Source organism: Mastacembelus armatus, chromosome 24 (assembly GCF_900324485.2).
Source record: "Mastacembelus armatus chromosome 24, fMasArm1.2, whole genome shotgun sequence".
Classification (NCBI taxonomy): Eukaryota; Metazoa; Chordata; class Actinopteri; order Synbranchiformes; family Mastacembelidae; genus Mastacembelus; species Mastacembelus armatus.
The window spans coordinates 20,747,669-20,766,143 of record NC_046656.1 but is presented as its reverse complement, the minus strand read 5'-3'; the positions used below and the strand labels follow the sequence as shown (position 1 = coordinate 20,766,143).

At 45.8% G+C, this 18,475-nt stretch overlaps 1 protein-coding gene across 1 annotated transcript in view; it reads left to right on the top strand.

The window, feature by feature from the left end:
* LOC113136964 (connector enhancer of kinase suppressor of ras 3-like) overlaps positions 1 to 18,475 on the top strand; it is a 31,507-nt gene that overhangs the window by 3,126 nt on the left and 9,906 nt on the right. Inside the window, exons 2-12 of the mRNA XM_026318165.1 lie at positions 7,940 to 8,103; positions 11,309 to 11,511; positions 12,141 to 12,228; positions 14,031 to 14,072; positions 14,803 to 14,922; positions 15,259 to 15,318; positions 15,521 to 15,589; positions 15,809 to 15,949; positions 17,226 to 17,356; positions 17,461 to 17,642; positions 18,212 to 18,298. Coding sequence (XP_026173950.1) covers positions 7,940 to 8,103; positions 11,309 to 11,511; positions 12,141 to 12,228; positions 14,031 to 14,072; positions 14,803 to 14,922; positions 15,259 to 15,318; positions 15,521 to 15,589; positions 15,809 to 15,949; positions 17,226 to 17,356; positions 17,461 to 17,642; positions 18,212 to 18,298 — 1,287 coding nt within the window. The remainder of the gene's footprint in view (positions 1 to 7,939; positions 8,104 to 11,308; positions 11,512 to 12,140; positions 12,229 to 14,030; positions 14,073 to 14,802; positions 14,923 to 15,258; positions 15,319 to 15,520; positions 15,590 to 15,808; positions 15,950 to 17,225; positions 17,357 to 17,460; positions 17,643 to 18,211; positions 18,299 to 18,475) is intronic.

The window sequence follows — 18,475 nt, the reverse complement described above, 5'->3', positions numbered from 1 at the left end:
TGTGCAGCTCTCAGATCAGCGAGCGTCTCCTGTGACTGGAGCCTGAGGTGTTTTCTTCAGGTCCCGTGTTCCTGCTGATCTGACAGCTGCGGCTCACAGGTAAACACACGGAGCTCGGCGCGTTCAGACAAATCCACATACTTCTCTGCTCGTCTGGCAGGTGCAGTCGCACACGGCAGCGTCGGTGATGACAAGACGTGTGGAGGTTAGGAGGCTGCAAACATAAGGCCGCACGTCCAGTCCGCTGCATGATGGTGTGTTAGACATAACGCCGGGGAACAAGGAGGCTGCAGAAACACTGAGCCTCACTGAGCTTCATTACAAGTGTTGTGATAAACACTCAGGTCAGATCCAGTTTAGTCTGGACTTTGCTTTAAGTGCGACCAGGTGGTTGTATCAACAAAATACGTCCTGAGCTTTTTGGCATTTTCTGGACAAAACTATTTATCAGTTAAAGGAGAAAAGTGGAATATGTGCAGCAGAAAATAGTGAAATGGTTTTCAAATGTTTTTTAGTAATTATTGGAATATCTCCAAACAGGATGAGCTGGATTTCCACCCAATCAAATACACATTTTTAACTTCTTTTGAAGTTTTGTGATTTCATTTAACGCATCTGTGGCTTCAGCAGCTGGTTTATAAAACTCTTCACCTTACACACGTTTTTAATTTCCCATTTATGAAAATCCAACTGTTGTTACAGACTTTGGCAAAGACTTTCCTGCCTGCTCGCTTTTATTTTGGAGATGGAGGAAGGAAGGTCGCAGGTCGGGTAGACAGAAACAGACCTGAATGAGGATTCATTATGCTGTGAAGATACTCACATCACTGTACATGTATTATCTATAATCTGGGCTGTTCCTGAACCTTCCCTTTGTGACCTGCATGAATCCACTACTGAACAGTATCAGTTTAATGGTAAATCCAGGCACAGGCCATTTTAAAGGTGTGATCACACCTTCGGCCTCTTTTCTTTGGTGTAGTGACCGAGTTGGTTGGTTCTGTTTAGCAGAGCTGCCGCTAATAACAACTGAGAAAACAAAGTTCCATTTGTTCTGTCATCAGGCGTCAGATTCACAACAGGCAGCACCATCTTGCACATGGGTGAAGGTAGACAGGTGTGCTGTTTGGACTCATCAGACAGGTCATCGTGTAACGGGAGGTAGCCAAAACTCTCGGGCTTCGCACGTGATGAGGTTCCACATCATGAAACCTGGTTGTTTGTTGAGTGGGAGGAGAGTGTTGTCACAACCTGATGTGGTCCAACAGGCAGAACAGGGCTCAACCTCTGCCTGGGCCTAAACATGCAACCATGTTTATGTTGGCTTGAAGTAACAGGACACCATATGATCAAAAGTATGTGGACACCAGAATGTCCACCCATATTCCATCGCTCGATATCTTCTGCTATAACTGGTTTCAGATGTTCTGTGGGAGATGGACAGTGAAGGTGAAAGTACCAATCAGCAGCCAGCGTTCAGGTTCTAGAGACTAAAACCAGTTGATCTAAAATGATTAGCTGACATATTGATTGACAAAAACATCTTAAGATCCAGCTTTCAAGCTCATCTCATGGTCTTCGTCCAGTTACAAATGCCGGATATAATTCTCAGCAGGTCAGGGTAAAGTCTTTAAATGTCTGACTGCCTGAAACCCCAAAATATTCAGGTGATTTTCATTCATGACATCAGGAAGTCACACTTGCATGTAAATGTAGAGATTGTCCTTTAAGGTGGTTTTGATCGAGGCGTCTGACAGCTGGCCGGTACATTTCTTGCTGTTAGTGTCCCACCCAGAGTTTGTGCTATCAGGGAAACGGAGTTGACTGCGATGAATCGGAGGAAACGGCCAGATTCCCTCCTCTGGGCGCCTCTTCCTGCTGTTTCTCCGTTTCTCAGCAACTCTGATGTTCAAGAGTGAGAGTGTCTGGAGCCACGTTCACACAGGACTCTGAGATAAAAACCGTTACGCACTCGGATACACAATCATCATCAGCTCCAACCCTAGACTGATGCCGACAGGTCCATAATCATGCGAGTTCGCCCTAAGACAGGCTCTGAATCAGTGTGTGTGTGCATTATTTCTATAAATCAGTCCAAATGAGCTGGTTGAGACTTTATTAGAAAGGAAATTCAGGTAGTCTTGTAGAGGAAGTGGCCAGCAACATGTTGTGTTGTTTAGTGCTGAACTAGATGAAAGCAACACACACCCAGCTGTGTTAGACACACTGTAAAACTGAGGAGTTACTGTTCCTGCATTATTTGTGGTGACCGAAGAAGTTGGCCTGAAATATTCCCACGTTCCTGCCGCAGTGAGTCAGACGTGCTGGATTCTGGGAGAGCTGAGCTGTGTTATTCGGTGATATCACCATGTGACACCTTGTTGTTAATATTAAAGCAGATTGGGAGATTTGTTTAACCTGCGTCAGAACTAAAGGCTTTAACAAGTTGGACAACAGGAAGTAGTGAGTGAGCTGGTGCTGCTGGTTCCGCTGGGCTGCTGTAGGTCTGTGCTGTGGGGTCACAGCTTAGTGCCTGCTCTGCACACAGTGAATTCCCACAATTCCTGTTTGTTTGGCTTTATAAGACTGCTGAGCACAGATCTGCACAGCGCTCAAGGAAATCCTTTTTCCTCTTGAATAGTGTTTGTTCGACAGACTGTTCCCCCCGCTGCCTTGTACCAGTGAGATGAATGGTCAGGGTGTGACAAAGGCACAGTGAGGCTCTCAATAGCCTCAGTGCTCTTTTGCCCCTTTTCCTCTGTGCTCTCCGCCCTCATCCTGTGACGGAGGTGGGGTAAATATTCCTTTTGTTGCCCCCAGCTGGGCAGTGCTGGGTCCGAACTCTGTCTTTGTGCCTTGGCAACACAACATGTGTCATTTGTTGACATGTAGATGTAGAGCTCGACCGGGACCGCCCCACATCGCAGATACATTTTTTCTTTTATCTGGAGCCTTTTTATCAAAATAATGGAAGTCGGTCTGTGTGAAATGAGACTGAACTTCTTGTTAGTTGGGACCTTTGGGACAAATGATTAACTGGGCTGTTTGTGAGCAGCTGGAGTTTTACCTGCTGCTCTTATTACTCATTTCCTCACGTTAGGAGACAAACCCACCTTATCGTGACCACTCCTTACAAATACTTGACGTTATTGTCAGGCCTGGAATTTCAGAGATGGGTCATAAATGTAATCATGTAAACAAACCCGGCGTTAGTCTCGCTACAATAAAGGTCCAAAAATAAGTCCTGACCTTTGCCTGCTGCTGGTGTTTTCTGATAACCAGCTGTTCTCTTTGCAGCACATTCATTTTGTGCCTGTTTTCAAGAAGTGGCTTGAACCTTCCACAGATGTGTCCCCCATGGCCAAGACCTGTGTCGTACAATCTGAGAAATCACAAAACACTTTTAGGACACACCCTGCTGGAGGGGAACAGGAGAACGCTTGATGCTTTAACATGCTACCTGTGGTGACCAGCACGGCGTCCTCTGAGGGTCCGTCTGCAACAGTCAGTGTGTACGTACATGCATGAGTGTTGTTGCCACAGACCGATGAGCCAATCAACAACGAGGAGCTGAAACCTCGATGGGGCCCAGAGTATTTGACGTGTGGCTGGTAAACTTGTTTTTCCATCAACAGACACTTCAGCTGGTAACACTGGTAAAGCAGCAACGTGTCTGCTGGTTTCGCTGCTGCAGTAAGAAATAAAAGTTCCCCTCCCTGAGCTGCAGCTGCTGCTGCTGCTGCCTGTTGGTACACAGAGAGTTTCCCACCAGCGGCTGACTGACAGGAGGGCAGAGGCCCCGAGTCATCTGCAAATAGAAGACTGGACGCAGACAAGTCCCCAGACAGAGAAATGAACTTTTGGTACATCTGTGACTAAAGTAAACTAGAAACTGGGCCTCTGGACATGCACTGCACACATCTTTATCCCTGCAGGTTCTTTCAAAAGCCCCCTTCTTACAAATGACTATGTCCCCCAAGACCTTGAGACAACAAACTGGACGGTTTTTAGACGCAAAGGGAGCGAAGGGCTGAGGTCCTGCTGAACAGTTTTCTGTTAGTACCTGAAAATAAAAACCTATTTTATGTTGATTCAAAGGTTGGAAATACAAAAACAGTCACTGTGTCTCTACACGTGTATCTGACTGTGTAGCTTGTATTTAAAATCCAAATTATTGGATCAGATGTGGGAAATAAAGATCTGGCTGGCCCAAGGACCAGACTTTGACCTTTTGTTTAAATAAAACTTTATTTGACTTCAGTGTGGACAGTTGGTGAGTTTTAAAGAAGCAGCATCAGGGTCGCTGCTCATTTTTCTTTTACTGGTTTGAAACAGAAACACCAGGATCAGGCTGTGAATATTTAACCATCCCAGTGTCGAATGAGTCCATTGTATCATAAATAAAAGAAAAAGAGGGGTAAAAATATCTGAATTAGCTCCGACCAAGTCAAAGATTTCTTTCTTCATACCAGTGTTCATGCAATGCACTCTACTTATCTGTGTTTCATTAATCTGCTGCTGGAGAAGCATCTCTGAAGCCAAACCGCTCGGCAGTATTTCAGTGCGACGATCCTGCTCGATCCTCGCCCTCTTCCAGCCGCTCAAACCCACTTTTAAAGGGTTTGGGCCGAGCGCCAAACCCCGACAGCTCAAGATGCAGAATGAGAAAAACGTCTGTCGCATAAATTAATCACATTTTATTTGATTTCTCATGAGAACATTGGATCCAGCTCTGGATGTTTGGCACTGTGCCTCAGAAGTCACATCTATTCTGTGTGTTTTATTTAAAACCCAGTGAAAACAGATCTGTCCGTGTAGAGTGCACCTTTAAACCATGATGGTGTCTGTGGACTGGGACGGATGAGTTTAATCTTCCTGTTTGTGTTGAAGGAAGCAGCTTGTGTAAAATCCAAGGAGTAGCTCTGATGTGCTTCAGGTGCTGTGGTCTGCAGGGAGGCCTGGCTCGGTGCTGTGGTCTGCAGGTAGGCCTGGCTCGGTGCTGTGGTCTGCAGGTAGGCCTGGCTCGGTGCTGTGGTCTGCAGGTAGGCCTGGCTCGGTGCTGTGGTCTGCAGGGAGGCCTGGCTCGGTGCTGTGGTCTGCAGGTAGGCCTGGCTCGGTGCTGTGGTCTGCAGGGAGGCCTGGCTCGGTGCTGTGGTCTTCAGGGAGGCCTGGCTCGGTGCTGTGGTCTGCAGGGAGGCCTGGCTCGGTGCTGTGGTCTGCAGGGAGGCCTGGCTCGGTGCTGTGGTCTGCAGGTAGGCCTGGCTCGGTGCTGTGGTCTGCAGGGAGGCCTGGCTCGGTGCTGTGGTCTGCAGGGAGGCCTGGCTCGGTGCTGTGGTCTTCAGGGAGGCCTGGCTCGGTGCTGTGGTCTTCAGGGAGGCCTGGCTCGGTACTGTGGTCTGCAGGGAGGCCTGGCTCGGTGCTGTGGTCTACAGGTAGGCCTGGCTCGGTGCTGTGGTCTGCAGGGAGGCCTGGCTCGGTGCTGTGGTCTGCAGGGAGGCCTGGCTCGGTGCTGTGGTCTGCAGGGAGGCCTGGCTCGGTGCTGTGGTCTGCAGGGAGGCCTGGCTCGGTGCTGTGGTCTTCAGGGAGGCCTGGCTCGGTGCTGTGGTCTTCAGGGAGGCCTGGCTCGGTGCTGTGGTCTGCAGGGAGGCCTGGCTCGGTGCTGTCCTGCTTTCATTAGCAGGTGAACTGGCTGTGGTGCGACACGTTGCCCACCCTGCTGTGGCTGTGCAGCTCAGAGATTAAAGCGACGCCTCAGCTGCCGGTAACGTGACCCAGGCTGTTGCCACCACAAACTGACCAGCTCTGACGAGCAGCGAAGTGAGTTCGGTTTGAAAAATGTTTTCACCATCACATCTTCTGTAATGAAGCTTTGAGGAGTTTGAATATTTCTCAAAGGCATCTGGAGATTATTATGGGAGATTCTTATTGGGATCTTTCCAGTAACCTGAAGGAGCAGAATTTGTTTTCAGAAGCTTGTAACAGCAGCTCAGGAGCCAAAACAAACTAGTAAAGACATCTGCCTTCAGTATAGAAGCACAGGGCTGCTTTTAATTACAGTTTAAATCAAGTTAAACTTTAATTTGCTTTTTGTTTTCAAACTGAAACACTGAAATTTACTGAATAAATGAAATTTATTTGATCAAAAATACAAACGTTCTGATGTTTTAAAAAAAAAACAAAAAAAAAAAACATTCAAGTGAAAACATAATTCTCAGATAATAACTAATTGTAATTTTTTCCAACGTTTCTCTTTCTTTCCTCTTATAAAGTGAAGACACCAGAGGAGCTTTATTCATAATCAGTGTTAACTTTTCCTTTTGAGCATGAAGGAATTAGCAAACGCACTTTAGAGTGGGAGGTGTCTTGAGGTGTGAGGGGCTGAAATCACAGAGGTGTCACATCAGCAGTCACGTCCCTCCCTGCTGTCACAGTGAGTGCCGGCCATCTGTCGCCCTGCGTGTCCGTCTGAGCACAGACAGGACACTTTAATGAGCACATGCAGGGGCAGTTGTTGTCTTTTCCTCACACCCGCTCGGGGCGTTTGGTCGACCAGTTGCTGATCTGGCGTGTTGCTGAGCTGATGCACAATTTGCCATTTGGTGGACGGGTGTGTTCAAAGGCTTTCTCAAACTGAACGTGTATTTTTAGTTTAGGAGTCAAACAGAAAACCACCAAGTCTGTTTGTCTCACTCTGCAGGGTCCAGTTTGTACAAACTTGAGGTTATGGCTATAACCCCGGTTCTCTGATTAGCATGAGTGAGTGTCTCACTATGGGAACGCCTCCAGCGTGACCATAGTGAGACACGAAATGAATGCTATGAAAGAGAACTTCTATTTTCACTTTTCACTGATGTTTCAGAAAGTTTCTTCATCCAGCATGAGGTGGACACAACAACATAAGATGCAACTACTGATTATTTTCCTTATCAAATGATCTGTCAGTTATTATGATTAGACACCAAATGATTTCAGCTGTAGAATATGATATTATTGACTTTCAAAGGTAATAACTGAAGATGAAACAGTATTTTTACTGTTTTAAAAACTACTTAAAGCTGCAGTAATTTCTTTTCTTGGTGATTAGTTTTTGTATGAGAGACTTTAACCTTGATTACGCTTATCTTTGGTTTTTAGCATTAAATTAGGATGAATTCCTGTTTGTGACCGGCTAAAACATATTTTTCTGTTAGTGCTAGAAATAATTAGTCACATAATTCGTGACAAAAATAATTGGCATGTTTTGTCAATAAATTGATAATTGAACATCTTTTCCATTCTCGAGCGTGTCGTCGTTTTGTCTTGTTCAGATCTGTGTGTAGAAATATGTGGAGGCTCAGTGCTCTTCCACTGATCCAGCTGTGAAAGTCTTTTATCTCGTCTCCTGCTGCTCCCATTCAGAGGTCAGAGTTCAGGGTTCGGGGTTGGGTGCAGAGTGGCGCCGGTGGAGCTGGCAGTGTCTCACTCAGGGTCACACGAGGTCAGAAGGAGTGAAAGTGGGATCCTACAGGTTTCATCGACTGGTCCTGAAGTGTGTAAAATAGAGCTGGAACTTATTATTTTCTAACTTATTGATTACGCTGGTCCAGAGGTGCTGGTCCTGATCCTGAGGTGTGGTGAGTTGCAGGATGATGTGTGTGATGGAGCAACAGGAAGAGTCAATAAACCGGTGTTGACTCAGCAGCTGTGTTTGCTGTCAAACGTGAATGGATCATTACAGATCCGACTTTCACTGAAACTCAGCTGCTGAGTCCAAGCTCTGTGCCAGTATCGTGTACTCAGTCTTATGTTGAATGTGTCGGCGCTCCCTGTGCTCAGCTGCAGTCAGGGCAGGTCGTATTTCGATACCTGCATGTTGTCAGTCAAATGTATTTAACACCAACAAAGTTTTATCTTTTCCCTGGTGTCCCCCTCTCAGTGTCTCGTCTCTCTGTGTCCCCAGGTCTGGACGACAGCCTGCAGCAGTACATCCCGACTTTCCAGCAGCAGCAGGTGGACGGGGAGAAGCTGCTCCACATGTCCCACCAGGAGCTGCTGACTCTGGGCGTGTCGCGGGTCGGACATCAGGAGCTGGTGCTGGAGGCCGTGGATCTGCTGTGCGCCCTGGTCAGTAACATCTCTGCAGACCTTAAGTGGTCTGTGCTCCCACTTTATCTCCAGGCTTTGAGCAGCACCAGGCCTTATAGCAGCTGAGCATGGGCAACTTTCTTCAGTTTTTTTAGGTTTTGGCAGATTCACACCATGAAATTTTGTGTTCGATCATCACTTCCTGTTTGCATTGTAACCATGGAAACAAGCAGCTGTGCATGCTGTGTTAGTAATGCCTCTGATGACAGGGAGAACACTTGTATTCCACTGCTATAAGTTTTAAACTTTCACTCCTGTGGTTGAATCTGTGATGAAGACGCCAGTCGTTGTTTGACTTGTCTGACAGACACTCGCTGTAACGTCGCCACTAATGTGTTGACATGTTTGATGAAGCCGTTTACAGAGAAATACTCCTACATGATGACTTGGCTTGGCCAATGTTGACTCTGGGTTTTTTTTCCAACCCAGTGCTCTTTGTTCAGTGTTGCTGTAATTAACTGGTTTTCCACTGGGGTTCACTGGTGGTGATACCTGAATGGGCTGGGCTCACCTGGCCAGCAAACAGTCAACAGACATGTGCCACAACTATCTGTGTGCTGAGGTGTGGACAACCACCTGTGCCCTGGTAGATCCTCCAGAATATGAGAGCCTGAATGTTTTATAGAATCTGAGCATCCAGCCTGTGAAACAGTTGTTTAATTTCCATGACCCGGGCTGATTTCGGTGGTTTTGACTGTTGCTGGCTCTCGTGCCAGAGAATGTGCTTTGGTAAATAAAATGCACTCTGTTCAATCGTTATCAGATCTGGAAAAATACCCACAGGCTGGTTGTGATACTACTGCTGCTGCCCTGTAAAAAAAAAAAAAAAAAAAAGTTGTACCAGTGGTTTCTGCTTAAAACAACTTGAACAAAAACATTTTTTTTCAAGCCAATAATATGGGAAATGACCTGAAAACAACCAGGTGTCAAACTGACACGTCTTCATGTTTTTAAAGTGTTTGACTTAAGCTGAAACCAGCTTTGCAGGATCAGAGACCAGACGTTTGTTTCAGTCAGCCGTGGTGTTGGAACAGTAACAGACAGGAGCTCTGTCAGGTCCCAGGTTTCATGGTTGAAAATGGAGACGATAACAGCAGCAGTGCCACACATGACACCTACTACGATGATTTATTCTTCTATCAACAGCACTCCTGGGTAGTTAAAGATGAGTTGAAGGTATTTATTCATACAATCATTATTTGGAAAGTAAAGGACATTTGTTTTTCAGGCTTTGGCCAAATATCGTTTTCATCAGCAAGTTGAATTTTGTGCTAATTGGGTGAACGGTGACATTATCTTGACGTTAGGCAGATCGACTCTGAGCCGACTGTGCTCTGGTTCTTACTGTTTGCGTAGGTGCAGAGGAGGAAACTGAAACTCAGCAGTTTGTGTCGGTGCTTCCAGCTCGGGGGTCCACGTTACTCCTTTGTCGTTACTCAGCACCCACACAGGCTCACATGGTCTCTGTGTGCTCAGGTTATTTTTCTCAGGACAGACGGGTTAGTGGGTTCACTTCCTAATGATTAATTCCACATGTATTTGTGGTTTTGAGCTGGTCTCACTGGTCTCGAAAGAGAAGCCTGATCAGTTCATACAGTTCTGATGATTAAGCGAATTATTGATTGTTAAACTCTGTAACTCTGATTGTTGCGTGTATATTTGTGCTGTTGGTTTCACTTTCACAGGCTCTTTCTCTCTCACTTTTTCTTTCTGTCAGAATAATCACATCTACACATCGATATCATTAAATCAGTTTTCACAGAAATGCCAGTTTGACTAAAGTCGGGCAGCGTCTGCGTCAGTCGCCTGATGTGACTAACTATTCTTAAATCAAAGTTCACTTACTGGCCTTTTCCACACCTCTTAACCAACCTGAGATCACCACTCTTGTCCTCACTACATTTTATCCCTGAGATCGTCAGATAGTCATGACCTCACTCTGAGCAAAGTGCAAACAGCTAAAAAGAGCCATGAATATCGCGCACATCAGCAGCAGTGTTCCTGAAAGACCTGCCTGAAGGTCAAGTGACGTGATGTGGATATTTTTTGCAGAGCAGAGCTCAGTTTGCTGTTGTCTGGTGTGCAGCAGGAAACAGATGTGACCCCTCCCACCTGTCACAGAAACCCCACCACCCTTCCCCTGACACACACACACACACACACACACACACACACACACACACACACACACACACACACACACACACATATATTCAAACAGCACAGTGATAATCAGCCCTAAAGTCTAGTGAAGCTCTGAATATTGCACTGATATCTCTGGGCTCTTATTTTGAATGAACATGACAACAAACATATGTTACCGCTACAATCCTGAGGTTCCTGGGCACATTTAGGGCCACGGCTCATTTAAAGATTCTGCCTGTTTCAGTCCAACAAAGGTCTAATGTTGTCTGATTTGATTTGATCTGATATCCGCTGCTGTTGCTTTTAACGTGATTTAGAAGTTGGTCTGAAACATGATCCTGTCAGGTGTCATGTCTTGTTAAGGTGGAATTTTTATTTTTATTTTTTTACAGTGCAGTCAGTCGACAGGTGGAATGTCAGTTTGGCTGCAGATGTTTTCGTTCTGAGCTCTGAGCGTCACGACGCCTCAAACATCCGAGCGGCCTCAGGCGAGCCGGTGCCTTCATACCGTCAACTGACAGAGAAAACTTAGAGATCCTGTTCTGATCTGTGGAGACGAAAAGCTGGAATAAGAATCTGATCAGCTGCAGTTATTGATAAGTGCAGATATCTTAGAAGAGAGCAGAAGAAGGAAAATAGATTCTAAAAGATTCTGGAAGGAATCAGCTGAGGTCTGTCAGTGAGGCCTCAGAGTAATACTTCAGAGTCCTGCTTGAGAACAAGGCTCAGTCTGGGTTTTTGATAGACGATAATAGAATCATCAGAGTTTTAGCCTCCGTCTGCCTCTGTGCGTTTGCTTTACATTGTGATTTGTGGCTGAAATTGAAAGGGAAACTGCCTCCAGTGCTTTTAGCACAAGCTGATGCTGCTCTTTTAGAATAAACAGAACTGAAACCTTCAGAGTTTCAGACAAAGCCACATTTTCTAAAGAGTGAATCGTTGATGGGTGGAACAACTATAGTTGTATAGTACATATACTAAGGTAGTACATATATGTATATATTCATAATGTCTGCAATATGTTTAAAATGTTGCACAGAACTATGGAGTGGAATCAGACAACCTGAAGACTCTGGTGGGGAAGATGAGAGCAGCGCACCACAACCTGAGTAGCGCCGTGTCGCAGCGCAGGAAGAACCCCGCCTACCACACCAAAAACTCCCATCAGCCCTCAAATGAGTTTCTGACCGCTGTGGTCGAGCTGATCGGAGCCGCCAAGAGTCTGCTGGCCTGGCTGGACAGGTAGACAAACGCACACAAATACTGCGTACTGTACACAAATACTGCATACTGTACACAAATACTGCATACACATATACACAGGTCTGCAGCTGGCGTTAAAATGCATCATCTGATTGAGTCTGGTACAGTTCTGAGTCTGCTGTTTGACCTGTTCTGGTTTTTCTCGTATTTTTCTTGTATCAGCTTGAAGAACATTCCTGCAGTAATGCAGCTGTTACACAGAACATACCTGACATCTGGCAGACACTCACACAAAAACACCTGGGCTGGTGTTCAGCAGCATTTTATTCTGCATTAAAAGTATTCAGAGCTGAACCTGATTAAATGATGAACTTTCTCTCATCCCTCAAACATGAATTATTGGCAGCCTGATTATTGATTATTCCAGCAGCAGAACTGACAGGTGCAGAGACACTAGTATAATAACAGCTGTAACTTCACTGACTCATGTGAGGAGCTCCTGCAGCAGAAATATGTGGTTTATGATGTGAACGAAAACTGCAACAATCACATACGTACTTCTGGATCTGGCTGAACAAGCAGCCCTGCAGACTGAACAGCAGCAGCAGGGCTCAGGGTTGTGCTGCAGGTCTCTCCACTGTAAAAATAAGAATATTCTGTCTTCTCAGGACCCCCCTGACGAGCACCAGCGACTTCACCTCCACCAAAGGCAGAATCATCCAGCTCTGTTTGGAGCTCACCTCCACGGTCCAGAAGGTCAGTGAGGCTCGAATATGTTGCGGTGCTGTTATTGGGTGTTCCTCTAGAAACCCAGTATTTTCAGCTCTGAGCCCTGACAGACAAATTCTGATGTTGTTTTTTGTGAGGATACTTGTGTTAAATGGAGAAGAGGAAATGGTCGTGGACTGAGGTCAAACCTCTTAGCATTATCTCTGTTTGTTTTCAGACTTTGATGATGTTGAAGATTCACCAGATAACTGCTGTTTACATGTACACAGTCCTTTACATGACACGTCTCTTTCAGATGTTCAGCGTTACAACAAATAGCCACAACTTGAGAGAGAGAGAGTTTTCACTTTTTGTAACATCTGGAGTTTTTGTGCGTTATTGTATTAAGACAAAAAATCCCTAAGTCATACCCTGATATATTTGGAATCTTAGAGAGAGCAGGGATCAGCTGAAAGAGGCTGTTCCCTCATGATGCTGGTTAAACATCACAGACGGGTTAAAACCTCCTGGATGAGCTCATAAATATACTTCTCAGAGGCTTCAACTAACAGCAAACCACTGACAGGTCCGTCAGTCTGTCGGTGCTCTTGGGTTCTCTACCCTGTCTGAACCAATCCCAGTGTTCCCACAGGAGACATAAATCTTGGAGAAGAGCTCACAAACACCTGCGTCACTTTCATTAAAGGCTCAATAACCTCCTGCTGCTCACTGTACTGACTCCATCTGTTGGGGACTATTTTCAGAGGCGGATGAATCTACGTTTGGTCTCTAGTGAGTATTAAGGCGAGTTTAAGCGACGTGTTAACGTTGCAAAAGTAAAATGCAACAGCTGCACAACTATTTCAGGACGGCACACGTTTACATACGTGCAGTGATGCCGACTCTCATTTGTGCGTTTCTTGTTGCTGCTTCTTGTGTAATCGTTTTAATATGACATGACCAGCAGCTGCTTGAGCCAATAGGAGCAGAGGAGTGTGTTAGGATTTGCAGCTGAAGCGAGTCTATGCAGCTGGATATTTATTGTAGTGTTTAGTGTGTGTAGTGTGTGTGTGTGTCAGTTCTCCACATGTGACTGCAGAGTTCAGAGCAGCTCTGAGGCGTCGCCCTGCCGCGCTGTCATGCAATCATCCTGTCAGCTTGTTTACAGGGAGCTGTTATTTCACCAACCACAGGAGGAATCCTCTGTCTCTACGAGGCGTTCGCGGTCCCTCCCTCTGGTTTCGTTCTCCTGTAGGCTGTCATTTCTCAAATATTTGCTTCCCCGCTGATTGCTTTCTCTTTTTTTTACCCATCCCATCTCAGTTTACCACAGTCAGACTCCTGAAAAGACATCTGTCTCGTTTGGTGTGCAGGCTGTCAAATCTGCTGCTTTTAAAACAAACAAAACTCTGGTTCACTTACTTTGTTTCCTGGTGTGTATATGAAATGTTATTGTGTGTGTGTGTGTGTGTTTGAATATTGACAACTCACGCTCTAATAATCCCATTATTCCCTAATAGTTTGAGCTTCTTTTTTACATGTTGTAGACGACATCACATCTGAGTCACAAACAAAGTACTTGTCTTTGTCCTTCAGCGTCACGTGTCTTGGAGAAGTTAAGCAGAAGAATCTAAAGTTCTGTTATTTTAAACGACATGTTCATGTTGTTTCATGTCTGTGATGAGGAAGCACTGAAGAGTCTTTAAGGTCAAAGAGTTTCATCTTGTGATTTTCGTTTCCTTGTTGTTGTGATTTATGCCCCGTGGTCAGAATATTGTGCCTGTGTCTGTTGTGCCTGTGAGTCAGTCGTCTTGATGAGATGTGACGTCTCTGTGTCTCTTTAACTGCAGGACTGTACGGTTTATGAGATGGAGGAGAAGATTCTGGAAGTGGTGAGTGTTGCTTCTCTTTTTTTTTTTCTGCTTTGGATGCAGGGAGCTGCTGAAACACACACACTGACAGACACATTTCCCTTTCCTGTCCTGTGTGAAGAGCCCCGTTGTGTCTGGTGTGTGTTTGTGTGTGTGAAGCTGCAGGTTTGTTTATTCAGCTCAGGAGCCTCCTTCCTGTCTTAGATAACCCTTCCTGTCAGTTGTCCTGTTGTTCCCAGAACGACGTTCAGGCACTTTACAACTGACACGTTGTTTTATTCTTCTCTTCAGACACCAACAGTTTGCTTCTGCAGGAGTTATTAGTCCTGTAGTTTACGCTGCTAACTTGAATATTCTCTTATTGCTGTTTTGTTATTTAATAGTTTGCATTCCTTCACAAACACAGTTGTCCATTGCAGTTGCATGAGAAGGCAGATATCACTGAAAATACTGCAGCTGTAGCATGTTCAGTAGTGATTCTCAGAGGTGGATTCCTCTTGTTTCCAGTCTGAGATAATCATCTTCAGACTCCAGCTGTGCACAGTGTTTAAAGCACAGATATGAGAGTGGTGTCAATCTCCTCGACAGACTCTTGACAAGCAAGTGAATTTATTCATTTACCCAAATGTCTGACTGTTCTTTAAAGGTGAAGGCTGTAAAACTGTAAAACTACAGTAAAACTTCAGTTCAGACTGGAGATAAAGAGAAGTTCAATTTCCTGTCACATGTGAGCGAATGTTTTGTGTTTCAGTCACGAGCTCTGAACGGCGTCTGTGAGAACACGGTCCAGGAGACTTCTGACCCTTCAAAGAGTGAGATGGCCTGTCTGGAGGAGGTTCACATCACCAACATCAAGCCTGCGGAGGGACTGGTGAGGCTGAGCACAGATGCAGGACAGACGTCATCATTTACATTCAGACATATCAGCAGGACAACACATGTGAGAAAAGTATCATGTGCTGTAAAAAGAAAACCCCCAGTTTAACCCGACTTCCCCTCAGAAACACTAACAGGTACTTTAGTTCTGCACCCAGAACCACAATCAGCACCGATTCAAAAACAGAACCAGATGTAGGTCCCAAAAGCAAAATCCTACAACCACTGCAGCCAGGAATTACAGAGAAACCATGAGGTGTATTTATATCGAAGATTCACACATTCGAAGATTCTCAAGGACTGAGTCCATAAAGTCTGTTTCATTTTCCAGGGGCTTTACATCAAATCCACATACGACGGGCTTCACGTCATCACAGGAACAACAGAGAACGTGAGTGTTTGGCCAGGATCTGGTCTGCAAAGTCCTGTCAACACTTTCCAGCCTGTTTTTTTTCTCAAATCAGAGTTTCAGAGACAAAAGAAGGAACTGCTTCAGTAATGAAACAGTCAAAGATGCTGCATACTGACTCTTGTGTTGACCATCAGTTTCCTTCTACTGAGAGCTAAGCACCAGTTCTCTGTCTTCCTCTCAGTCTCCAGCAGATAAAACCCACAGAATTCACGCTGGAGACGAAGTCATACAAGTCAACAGACAGACAGTGGTGAGTCAAACATCCGAAGGCGAGCGAGTGTTTCCCAACTTGTCCAACTTCCTTTACACTGACTTAGAAAGTCTAGTTTTTTGATTTGATCAGTGAGTGATCACTGCTGCTTTTCCACATCACTGCCTTTGATAGAAAAGTTTAATATCCTCGTGCTAGTGTCCTCTAGAGACCTCAGTGCTGAGCACAGCTCAATGTTCTGGTTTGTGATTGGTCCAGGTGGGCTGGCAGCTGAAGCACCTGGTGGAGAAGCTGAGGGTGGAGTCTGGAAGCGTCATCCTGATGGTGAAGAAGAGGCCGTCTGGGACCTTCGCCCCTGCTCCGCTGAAGAACCTGCGCTGGAGACCGCCGCTCGTACAGGTGAGCTGCCCCAACAGCCTCGGTGCAGCGAGTCCAGAAGGTTAACACACTTTTTGATTCCTCCCAGAGAAAACCAACACAGATGAGGGTGAAAACAAGGTGCCGAATCCCCAGACTTTAAGCTGAGGCTGTATAGTCTGTTTCTGTTTAAATACGTCTTTATTCAGGCACGTTTTGTTTGTGATGAGCTTCTGTGCAGCACCTGGACACACCACACAAACACACAGGTTGGGTTGTTTTATTTATTAGGAGGAGGTGTAGAAAGAATCAGTCATGCTCTGTGGAGACGGGTTGCCATGTTGTGGAATAGCTGTTTATTATAAACTGGTGATGAGGTGCTGTGGAGCAGCAGAGTCTTTCAGTGTTTGGGTGAATACAAGTCCTGGTTTTCAGTCGTCACAGCTTTTAGTTTTCACTGAAGCCGTTTGTCTTTGAGTGATTCAACCAGAAAACACAGCAGCCACCGAGTCTGCAGCTCCGCAGAGATGTGTGAGTGAACAATGCATCCCTTCTTCCCTTTTCCTGGAAAAGGGGGGATAGGAAAGTCTCCAAACATCAGGCTGCGTCGACGTTAGTTGTCTGTGGATGATGACTCATATGCTGCTGCACAATGTGACAATTCTGAATTCACCAAACAACCTTTGGGGCTTTTGTGTTGACGGAGGTGCAGGATGTGTGTGTTTAGGGAAGATAGACTCCATAAACGCCACTCGACAGCTCGGTTGATGAGCTCAGTCTCAGCTTTCAAAACACATCTGCAGTCAGTGTTGGGCAGTGTTAGTCTAGTCTGTGGCTCCTACTGACGACATGACAGAAGACACAGCACAGATATAAACCTTAAAGTAAACAAATCCTCAGTAACCTCCTGACCCCTCTGCTTACTGGGGTTTTTATCAAACTCTAGGGAACAGAGCATTTGTTGGGACTATTTTCAGCAGCGGATGAATCCACATTTAATCTCTAGAGAGTATTAATTGAATCAGAGGTTGAATCGGCAGAGGAACACGTTTCTCACTGCATCTTAACCTCCTGCTGTGTTTTTGACGTGTTTATGGAAACACAGAAGCTCCTGATGTGGGAAAGGAAACAGAAAAGCTTCATCTGCTGTTTTCACTTCTCCAGCTGTTTTATGACAAACAGTGTTCAGGAAGCACCAGCTTCTCGTTTGTTAGCTCAGAAACTGCACTACAGACTAAAAGTCACTGATCAGGAGTCACAGCAACATTTAAAAAAACGGCTGCACAGTGATAAATACTCTTTCTCCATCTCTATCAAGACGTTTCAGGGAGCTCCAGGTCTCTACAAATCATACCAGCCAGAAACCTCGGAGGCTCCTGGGAGAAGAGGGAAGTCAGCCGTCTTGGATTTGTACATCCCCCCTCCCCCTGCAGCCCCGTACACACCTCTGTGAGTATCAGACTGAGCCGACAGAAGTTTGTCTTTATGAACTTATACGTCTACAGTGTTAAGCAGAATCCAATCGTCGATCCTCCTGTTCTGCTGCTCTGCAGAGACGGGAACATGAACGTGTCTCCAGGTGTGAAAATGAGGCCGAAGTCTCCGAACTCGTGTCTGGACTCAGACATGCGGCGACGCTTCACTGTTGCAGACGACAGCAGGACTAGTGCGAGCCCCCCGTCTGAAGTCAGCCAGCCAATCCCGGTCCGCCTGCGACAGCGCCCCTCTACACGCTGTAAGTGCCCCAGCCCGTGAACATTTCCATCCTTGTGAGGACTCAGACTTCATTATCTCACCCGAAGTATAACCATAAAACATTAAAGTCTAAACATTCACACAGACGTTTCAAGAACAGGACCAAATGTTGTCCCAGAGAAAATAAATACCAGGAAATACCAGGAGACAGAAACTGTCTTTGTCCTGCACAGATGAACTAAACTTGTTAAAAGGTGTTTATTTGGGACTTTAGAAGTGCTGGATTTTGTCACTGTTGGACAGAGCCAGGCCAGAAATAACCAAAACCAAATTTTAGTAAAATGACCAAAACAATAAAAATCACTGAAACATCAAAGTTAACGTGGTCTCCATATGAATGTCACATTACCCGAGTGGTTAGATTTAAAAAGGGAATCTCTTCAGAGCGGTGGTGGTGGACAGATAAGACCACATCGGACTGGGAGCAGGAGGGAGGAAACCCGAACGTAAACACAGTCAGATTAAAAATTAAATGATTTTTTTTTTTTTTTAGTGCACGTGCAGTTTTCCTGGGTCTTAAAGCTTTTGTTGTGTCTGGATGGTTTTCAGGTAAACCCCGACCCGTCTCCATGCCGGTGGAGTCGTTCTCTGGCGTGTCCGATCCGTCCTCCAGGCCCGGGACTCGGGGAAGGAAAGGTAAGCCGCAGCTGTCCGGCTGAACCAGACGCAGCCGAGCGCCTGTTATCGGACCGTTATCAGTAATGGCCGCCTGTCTGCCTCATTAACAGCCGAGGACAAACCGCAGCAGGTCGGGCTGCGTGCTCTGAATTTTTACCTCGTCGATCATTAACCTCGAGAGCTGATGCTGCATCG